The sequence below is a fragment of the Mesoplodon bidens genome (genome assembly GCF_964165515.1).
Source record: "Mesoplodon bidens genome assembly, chromosome: 3".
NCBI lineage: Eukaryota > Metazoa > Chordata > Mammalia > Artiodactyla > Ziphiidae > Mesoplodon > Mesoplodon bidens.
This window is the reverse complement of record NC_138178.1, coordinates 178,814,321-178,824,846: the sequence shown is the minus strand read 5'-3', so window position 1 is coordinate 178,824,846 and position 10,526 is coordinate 178,814,321. Positions and strand designations below refer to the sequence as shown.

Here is a 10,526-nt window from a genome sequence, read left to right as displayed (position 1 = left end):
GGTCACACCGGGCGCCAGGCACACCTGGGGGCCCTGCGCTGTGGGGAGCCGGGCCCTGTGCCTGGGTACCTGTGTTGGCAGGTGTGGACACGGCAGGTGTGTCAGCTGTCCTGACACATTAAACTTAAAACTGTGATCACCTGGATCAATCCCAAAGCTGGTCCCTTTTCAGACCTATCTGTCAGAAGCTGGGTTCAGTGAGCAGTTTGACGCCTAAACCTCATAGGGCTAATCCCACGATATCACTTTGAGACTGAAACGTGCCCTTGCAGAGTTCCGCCATGCCGGACGCACGCGTTACAATTCTTTGAAATCTTTTCGGTGCGAGGTGATGTTGTGATGCGTTCCTGCAGAGGCCAGCGGGCGTCCCTCCACCTGGACACACACCTTCTGGCGGGGCTCTCCGTGCGAGCGGGAGGGGCCGCCGGGCAGGGCTGAGGCTCGGGCTCCCCCTGGTGGCCATCCTGCGCCACTGCAAGACCTGCCAGCCCCGCCCCAGCCAGGTGGGCTCTGGGGCAGGTGAGCTTTGGGGGCATCCCACCTGCCAGGATAAACGTCCCTCCTCTCCTCGCAGCCAATCCTGCTCGTGATCAAGTCCCAGCGTGAAGTCACTTGCTGGGGAGGCCCTGACACAGCCCCACCCGCCCTGCTCTCCGCTGCACTCACGCTGGCATCCATAGGCATGACACCCGTCTCCCCACAGGCTCACAGCCTCTCCTCCTAGGAAGTGAACGTCGGCCCATCCTCAGCGCCACAGACACAGGGACCTGCGATGCACCCGCACGCACAGCCGAGCTCTCATGCCCCGCGCTGCAGAGTGTCCCCTGCAGGCCACAGCCCAGCGCAGGTCTGCGACCCCTCGGGTGAGGAACCAGCAGTCTCGTGCAATAACCTACAGTCGTCCTGCAAGTCATTCGTGAGCTTTCACCACCATGTGAGCACCAAGAGCCATCAAACCCCAGGAAGAACACATTTCCTGGAACGAACAGCCGTGAGGTGGGTGGAAAGTCCCCGAGCTCCGCTGTGGGCAAACCATTCCCGATGTCCTCCGTTTTCTGCCTCATCTCATAAAGAATGAATAAAGACTCTTTTCCACATAAATTTTACAGTGAAGGCTTGATTCACGGGCCGAGGTTCAACTGGATCAAACATCACCACTGTGTCTTCTGTCACTTTCCCGGCCATGATGATTGTCAAGAACAACTTTCCCTAGTGAAAAAATCCTGCCGAACCGAATTTCAGCAAGAGATCTGGTTTCTCCACCCAGGTTTAGTCAAAGCAAGTGTTATCACGTACACTTCTATGCTCCGTCCCTTCCACAGTGTATTTATTATTTCAGCTGCACTATTTCTTTTCAATTTAATGAAAGGTGAAGCTTTTTTTTTTTTTGAGACTTCCAGTGAAACATAAAGCATTGATCCTGTGCACTTACAAACATACTCTCCCAAAATCCCATTACAATAAGAATACGGACAAGGAGGGCAAACACCTACCCGGCTGCTTCCACGCGCCAGGCCCTGTCCTGGATGGGATACGGGGTCACCCGGTTTGATCCTCGCAGGACCCCAGCTTACAGACCAGGAAACAGAAGCCAGGTGCCCAGGTCGCCCGGCTTGGAGCGCCACAGCCAAGATCTGAAACAGCGGAGACCCAGTGATCCAGTCAAAGCTGAAATCTAAGTCAGCAGCAGGGAAAACACACAGCAACCCACCTTCCACTGCAGCACCAGAAAGACTCAGTACCTGGGGGCGGCAGGATGGGGGCATGTCCAAGAACAGAGGACCAGGGGACAGACAGCAGAGGATATTCGGCCCAGATGTGCAAGGTCAAGAAACCACCAGGCTTTCTGAGTCACTTCTGAACTTGGGAAGCGACATCCACCTTCATTCTTTTGGCCAGAACTGTCACACGGCTAAGCCGGTGGGGCTTGGAGACGTCCATTTCCAGCCTGTTAGTACAGGAAGGCCAGGGACACGGGACCCGGCAGACTTAACTGCCACGAAGTGTCACTTAAATGGAGCAAGAAGACACATGTCCAGACACACGAGAGCTAAGAGAACTTCCACCCCAAACCCGTTTTGGGTCCACTATGACAAAATTCAGCTGTGTGACCACAAGGAAAAGTCACTGGCATGGCTCACGTGAGCAGAGTCCACGGCGAGCAGAGTTCACACCGCCCTCCACCGACCAGGTCAGACACGCGGCGGGCGGGCGGGCGAGCGGGTGCAGGTGACCCCACGGCTCTCCAACCTGCCACCACGCGCACATTCCAGCAGGAGAAGTGTGAAGAAGGGGCCTTCTTTCCAGCACAGGAGGCTCGGCCCGCGTGGGGATGTGGCCCCAGGATGGCTGGCAGCCCGGGGAGGAACCTCAGAACGTTCTTCCTCGGGAGGCCAGGTGGACCCGGTGGATAAAATTAATTACCAACTCACAGTGAAAGAACACGGCATTTTGCATTTTAAAAGTAAACCCAGAGCTTCCCTGGTGGCGCAGTGGTTGAGAGTCGGCCTGCCGATGCAGGGGACACGGGTTCGTGCCACGGTCTGGGAAGATCCCACATGCCGCGGAGCGGCTGGGACTGTGAGCCATGGCTGCTGAGCCTGCGCGTCCGGAGCCTGTGCTCCGCAGCGGGAGAGGCCACAACAGTGAGAGGCCCGCATACTGGAAAAAAAAAAAAAAAAAAAGTAAACCGAAAGTCTAGACAACAATTAGTTGAGGGGAGAGGGGTCCAAGGGGAATTAGAGGCTAACATCTTGATGCTCCACAGGGAAGGACAGAGACACTTACTGTAAACCTGTTAGAACAAGTTCAAGTTAAGTGCACAGAACATTCAATAGTGCTCAGTCTGTTCATATGATGGAGTATCACACAGCCATAAAAAAAGAACAAAACAGTGCCATTTGCAGCAACATGGATGGACCTGGAGATGATCATACTGAGTGAAGTAAGTCAGACAGAGAAATAGAAATTTCAAATGATAGCACTTATATGTAGAATCTAATAAAAATGAACTTATTTACAAAACAGAAACAGACTCACAGATCTCAAAATCAAACTATTGTTACCAAAGGGGAAACGTGGGGGAAGTGATAAATTAGGAGATTGGGATGGACATATACACACTCCTCTGTATAAAATAGATAACTAATAAGGACCTACTGTATAGCACAGGGAACTCTACTCAATATTCTGTAATAACCTAGATGGGAAAAGAATCTGAAAAAGAATGGATATATATATATATATATATATATATATATATATATCTGAATCACCTTGCTGTACACCTGAAACTAACACAACATTGTAAATCAACTATACTCCAATAACATATTTTTTAAAAAAGAAAGAAAATTTTCAAGTTAAGTGCACAGAACATCCTATAGTGCAATGCCCATTAATAAGATGGAAAATTACTCAGCCTTCAAAAGGATGGCAATCCTGACACAGGCCTCAGTGCGGACGAGCCTGGAGGGCATTGAATGGAACAAACCAGTCCCAGAAGGACAAATCCCGTGTGATTTCACTCATACGAGTTCCCTAGAAGAGTCAAATTCACAGAAACAGAAAGGATGGTGGGGGCCCGGGGCTGGGGGAGGGGGTGGGGAGGGACTGTTTAATGGGGACAGAGTTTCAGTTTTACGAGATGAGAACAGTTCTGGGGATGGAGGGTGGTGATGGTCTCACAACCATACGAGTGTACTTAATGCCACGTGAGCAGAGTGGCATCCACCTTAAAAAGGTTAGCAATGGTCAATTTTATGTTATGTATATTTTGCCACAATTTTAAAGTCAGTGAATAAAATGTTTTACCCTTAAAAACATTCAACGGTGAATTACAGAAGAATTTTTTTTTTTAATTCTACTTGCCAAACCTCCAGAGGATAAAAAGTATGGTGGAAAATGTGACTGACCCAAAGGACAGGGGATGGAGAGGGGAGAGGGTTTAAAAAAAAAAAAAAAAGACGACAAACACATAAAATGAGATGGTAGAAAGAGGTCCAAATATAACAGAATTCACAGTAAATGCATATGGATTAAGCTCGTCTTTTCAAGCAGCATGTAAACAACAAAGTCCACTTTTGAAACAAAACTGTGCCGAGTGTCTTAGTCAGCTCGGGGTCACTATAACAAAGCACCACAGACTGGGGGCTTCAAACAGCAGACATTTATGTCTCCCAGTCCTGGAGGCTTCAAGTCCCAGATCAAGGTGCCAGCGCAGCCAGGTCCTGATGAGGACCCTCTTCCTGGCTTGCAGATGCCGCTGTGTCCTCATGTGGTGGGGAGAGCCATGGTCCCTCCCTCTTATCAGGGCACTAATCCCATCATAGGACCCCACCCTCATGACCTCTTCTAACCTTAATCAACTCCCAACAGCCCCACCTCCAAATACCATCCCACTGGGGCAGGGCTTCAACAAGTGGATTTGGGCAGGGGGGACACAGACATTCGGTCCACAGCAGAGGGTTTGAGAATAAAGGGTGGGAAAACATACACCATAAAAACACAAACCAAAGCAAAGCTGGTGGCACAATTCTATCAGGCAGAATGGAACCTAAGTCAAAAAGGATGACTAGTGATAAAGAGAAACACGGTAACAAAGGAACCAAGAAGACCGCACCTGTTACCAACTTAGCATGAAAATGTGCACGGCAACGGTGACAGAAGTACAGGAGAGTGACACAATTGCCTGTGAGGTTCCAGCAGACCACCTACGCCCAAAACCAACAGACGGTTCAGCCGGCAGAACTAGTGGCAATGGCTTTCCCAAACCTGACACCTCCCCTCGATTCCCAGGACTTAGGAAGATGAGGGTGAGAAGCAGGACTCCACATTGGACACGTTGCAGGGGATTCAAGCCTATCAAAGACCAACTCTAGGGCTTCCCTGGTGGCGCAGTGGTTGAGAGTCTGCCTGCCGATGCAGGGGACACGGGTTCGTGCCCCGGTCTGGGAGGATCCCACATGCCGCGGAGCGGCTGGGCCCGTGAGCCATGGTCGCTGAGCCTGCACGTCCGGAGCCTGTGCTCCGCAACGGGAGAGGCCACAGCAGTGAGAGGCCCGTGTACCACAGAGAAAAAAAAAAAAAAAAGACCAACTCTAGAAAACTTGCAGAGAAAAAGCAAAGATCACAGACAAAGCAGCAGGGATTGGGCTGATGTGAAAACGTTAACAGCCACGCTGGATGCAAAAGCACCAAGCGTGGGAGAAGCTGCAGGGCTTACTTGACTCAGCCCCGTTGGAAGACCGTGTGGCATCACCTGGAGAAGGCTTACAGCCCCTTACCTGTGTCCCAGCACGTTTACTCCTGAGTACATACCCCAGGGAAACTCCTGTGCACGTATGAGAGATGCACACACAGGAGCAGTCACAGCAGCACAGCTCACGGTGGCAGTAATCTGGAAAATCCAAATATCCATCGATGGGGACGGGACGGGAGAGTGTGGAACATTCACATAAGGGTCTTTCACTGGCACACAGAATGAATTACCAGACACGCGGAAGTATGGATGAATCTTAGTAAAACGTGGAGTGAAACGTATCTCCGAAGAATATACATAGAATGACACCCTTTCCATAACATTAAAAACAACTGAAACCAAAATATGCATTCAGAAATACATATCGATTTGATAAATCTGCACAAAATGGAAACAAAGGAAAGGCGCTCCCAGGTCTCAGGGTGAAGGTGCCTCCCGTGAACGCGGCAGGGACAGGTGGGGGCCCTCGGTGAAATGCAGTCATTGTCGAGATTCCAGCTTTGGTTTGGGTGGTGGGTTTGCAGGTGCCTCCATGATTTAAAACAACGTATTAAAGAACTGGCTGTGTAAATAACGACACCCAGCGTGGACCAGTGAAGGGAGCATATCATGAACCAAAGGTGATGATCTCCCCAATTCTCTGCACTGTTGTCCATTTAAAAAAAAAGATTGTGGGTCTCCCCTGATAGTCCAGTGGTTAAGACTCTGCGTTTCCAGGGTTCGATCTCTGATCAGAGAAGATCCCACATGCCACACAGTGTGGCCAAAAAAAGAAGGGAAAAAAAAAAAAAAAGAAGATTGTGACCAGAATCTACACAGGATGCCTCCGAACTAATAAGAGAAAGACAATCGAATAGAAAAACAGAATATGCAAAATTCACGGAAGAGGGACCACGAATGCTCCATGGAGATGTGAGAAGATGATCAACCTCGTGAATAATCAAGGAAATGTGAAGGTAACTCGCTATCCCAGCCCCATCACATGGGCGAGACTAACACTACCACCTGCATTAGGGGTGGAGAAACAGCAACGCTCATATTCTGCTAGTGAGAACGTAAGTGAGGACAGATGCTTTAGAGGGAAAAAAAAATACTGAAAAATCTAGTAAAGTTAAAAGGTGCTGCTCTTTTGGAGATATAAGTGGCCCCCGTTCCTTCACAGCAGAAGAATTTCGTCTGGACACCCGAGTACCCTTTCCCTGTGGACCCACATGTCCAAATTCAGGACAGTGGGGTGCGAGCCAGGTGTCTTGTGCCAGCTTCTGAGAACCACGCAAAGTGATCCTACAAGCGTCCCCTTTCGAGGTCTTCAGTGCCTTGTCTGTGCCTCAGTTGAGAACCTGGACAGAGCATCAGGACTCACAGAGGAGCCAGGAGACAGGAGGGACGTGGGTCCCCAGTGGGCTGGGATGGACCAGCAGCCTGGACAACCTTCCAGACTCACGTGGGAGTGACAGGAACATCCATGTCATCTAATCACCCTCCTCTCCAGTTTTGTGCCTCCCTGGGGGGACATAGACGAGTCCACAGTCAGGTCAGCAGGCCTTCTTCCGTGACCCAGCACCAGTGAGGAAGGAGTCGATTCCACGCTGACCACTGGGCTGATAGGCACGGGGCGACCCCCAAGCAAATTCCGGTCTGGTCACCATGAAGGAGTGGCCACGGGGCAGCTACTGGGCGTCCACGTCAATGCCCTGCCCGCAAACCCAGCAGGCATCTTCCTCACCTGTCTTGACCTCCCTCCTCATCCTCCCAGCCCCCTCTCTGCCATTCCTCCCACCCCTCGGCTGTCCAAGCCCCGTCCCCACCTGTGATGCTTAATTTGATGTGTCAAGCGGGCTGGGCCACAGGACGCCCAGGCAGCATGTGAGACTACTCCTGGGTGTGTCACTGAGGGTGCAAGCAGATGGCCTTCCCCGTGCAGTGGGCCTCACCCAATCCTGGAGGCCTAGAGAGAGGAGGGGGGAAGGGGGGACGGGAGGTGGGTTTGCCTCTGCCTGAGCTGGGACGTCCACCTTCTACTGCCCTCGGACATCCGTGCTCCTGCTTCGTGGACCTTCGGACTCAGACTGAACGACAGCGCCGTCCTCCTGGTCCCCAGCCCGCAGCTGGCAGGTCATGGGCCCGCTCGGCCCCCACGGTCGCGTGAGCCGACCGTTCATAAAGGGTCTCTTCTGTTCTGTGTCTCTCCCACTGGCTCTGTCTCTCCACAGAACCCGGACCGACACACCCCCTCCGAACCGCTGCCATTCTGCTCTCAGCCCCCTGGTGCGACCCCACCTCCAGCTGTCTCCCTGGGAGAAGTCTGCCCCGGGCGCCCTGCGTGCTGACCCAGCTGACACACGTGCGCTCCCACCCCCAGTCTGAACCCCTCGGGCAGCGCCCAGCCTCAGACGCTCTGACTGAGGGGTCTTTTCCTTGGTCTTTCTCCGGTGAACTGGCAGTTACCTTGTTTTTGCCAGATGAAGCCACTCACGCTTCAGCCACGAGAGGCCGTGCAACACTGCGGTGTCCCATCCCTCCTCCACCTGGGCCATCAGCAAAAGGGTCCCCAGAGAGCAGATGACGTGGCGGCCATCCTAACAGGGGCGATGATGGTGGTGGCTTCTGTTCTGGGCTTGTCACTAACTGGGTCTCCACCGCATTACTGGACAAAATGAATCGGATGATATGAAGTTTAGCTATAATATGAGGGAGTTCGATTTTGCCAAGTTGGGTCTTTACTATGATGAAGCTATTTTCCTACAGAAAAAGTGAACGTGCTTTGGAACGGAAGAAGACGGGTCAGGAGTTCGAATGTGTTTTCGTCTTGAGGGACCGAGCTGCGTCGTGCAGGGGCAGACTCTGCCTGGTGCCACCACAGCAGGTGAGGTGCGTCTGAGCCCCCATTCCAGGAGGAGGAAGGAGGACGCGGAGGCCCTCACTCCGGGGAAGAGGGCAAGGTCCTCGGCCTCAAACCCAGGGCCCTCGTCTTCCGCTGGCATCCCGGGCTGTCAGACCCCAGACCCAACGAGGCAAGTACCCCAGCCCCGAGGCCAGCCCTCAGAACACGGCCATCATGGAACCAGCTGTGGCCCAGGGCCCCTGAGGGGCCCACGCTGGGGGCTTCTGAGAGGGACTTCCCTACCAACAGGGGAAGCCCGAAAGGAGTCCCCGCCCTCTCCTTCCCGAATTTGGATGCGTCTTTGCGATGACAGGAGCTGGGAGCTGTTGAGTGAGGGGATGACAGACGGGCGCCAGCTGGGTGGCGTCGCTGTCACTTGTGGCCATCACAGACCACCGCAGGAAGCCAGGGGAGGGCAGGCTGGGACGTCCCCATCTTGTTCCCAAGGCAAACCCAGAGGGCAGACACCTCGGGCCACGAGCCAGACAACAGCCCCGGTCATGAAAACGGTGGGTGCCGGCCTGGGCCTCATTCGGAGGTCCTCAAAGTCGGGGGGCAGGGCACATGGCCCATTAAACCAAGTCAGGACCAGTGTGCCTGGCGCTGCAGGGCCGCGGAGGCCAGTGGAGGCAGAGGTGGGAGGCGCGGAGCAGCGCTGAGGCCCAGGAGGACGGGTGAGCCTGGGGCTCCGTGAGCCCAGAGCTGTCTTCTCTGCCCTGGGAGTGCACCAAGTTCCCGCCTCTGACACCGGGACACGGGACCTCACCGCCAAGACAACCCCACAGCAACGGCCCCATCGCTAGGCGGAGACCCAAGGGCCAGCAAGGGGCTCCTCCGGGAAGAGGCAGGAACCCAAAAGAGACCGTCGGGAGAGGGAGCGGGCCCCTAGGGCCCCTGAGACCCACTCTCCCACGGGTCCTCCCTGCCGTCCCCGTCTGACTGCCCAGAGAGACCAGGACAGGACAGAAGTGGACCGGCCCAGCCGCCCAGCGTCACTCGCTCACACCCCGCCCCTCAGGCGCCCCTCCGCAGCTATCAAGAGACTGGACGCATCAAACAGGCAGAGCAGTGCCACGTTCCATACAAAACTGTAAACAAGAGTCTTTAAAATGACAGAGGCCTCCTTAGTCCCAAACTCTGCGCCAGAGGCCCCACCCAGGGACCCCAGCAGGCGGAGGCGGGGCCCTTCCCGCTCTGGCTCAGGCCTTACACACCGGCGCCCACGCTGGGCGGACTGGTCGAGCAGGGGCTGAGGTCCGTGGTCCGAAGGATTCCTGAGATGAAGAAGCGGCCGGGGGTCCCCCCGCCCCCGGGTTCGGTCACTCTCCGCACCTAGCCCCATTGGGAGCCCGCCCCCACCCCATCCCATGCAAACCGCGCGCCTGCCGCCACGCGTCTCAGCGCCCCGGGGCGGCCCCTGTCACGTGTCCAGGGCGTCTCGCGTGGGCGAGGGCCCGTGGGGGCGGCCCGGCTGGCCGTGCAGCGGCGCGTGCGGCGGCACCGAGTTGCGCTGGGGGGCTGGGGGCTGCAGCTCCAGAGTCAGCGCGGGTGGCGGGAAGTCGCGCACCTGGCGGCGGTACTCCAGGAAGGTGCAGGCCTTGGTGGCGAGCGCCACCACGTTCTTGCCCACGAAGATGGCCGAGACGCGGCTGTCGCGGAAGACAGCCATGTTGGCAGCGCGCGCCAGCACGGCCACCACGTTGACGGTGGCGAGGCTGAGCACCGGGTAGAGCATCATCTTCTGCGGCGCGATGTGCTCGCCCTGCATGCTGACCTCGCTGAGCGCCACGCACGGCAGCACCAGCAGCAGCATGTAGCAGTAGAAGAAGGTGAGGCCCTCGGCCCAGAGGGGCAGCCCGGTACGCGGCGGCTCCCACAGGTTGGCCTGCATGTCCAACAGGTCCAGCAGGTCCAGCGCCACCCAGAAGAGGCGGCCGCGCAGGTCCTCGCGCTTCCGGAAGGTGCGCACATACTCCATGCGGTCGAGCGCCACGAGCAGCAGGAAGAGGCCGGGCACGCACACCGACAGCAGCAGCGTCAGCGCCTTGCGCGCCACCGGGTCGGCCGCGCCGCGCCGCGCCGCCTTGTAGTTCTGGAAGATGAAATAGAGCTTGATCTCCAGCACGAAGATGTACAGGAACCAGAGGATCATGGCGTAGCCGCGCTTGGCCGTGCGCACCTCGGCGCCTACCCACACGGCCACGTAGCGCAGCACCAGCAGGAAGCACACGTCGCCCACCAACACGATGATGCACACGCCGATCTTGCGCGGTCCCTGGTTCTGCTCCACCAGGTACGCGTCCATGACCGCCATGCTGCCCATGATCACCAGCGTGGTCAGGCACACGTGGCGCCGGTCCGGGGGCGGCAGCACCATGGTCG

General features: G+C 55.5%; 1 protein-coding gene across 1 annotated transcript; it reads right to left on the bottom strand.

Moving 5' to 3' along the window:
* Positions 1-9,220: 9,220 nt before the first annotated feature.
* Positions 9,221-10,521, bottom strand: TMEM121 (transmembrane protein 121; the record flags this gene model as incomplete). The annotated part of the gene is made up of 1 exon (XM_081228404.1): positions 9,221-10,521. One exon carries the CDS (start codon positions 10,519-10,521, stop codon positions 9,565-9,567), a length of 957 nt encoding a protein of 318 aa, XP_081084530.1. The 3' UTR covers positions 9,221-9,564.
* Positions 10,522-10,526: the final 5 nt, after the last annotated feature.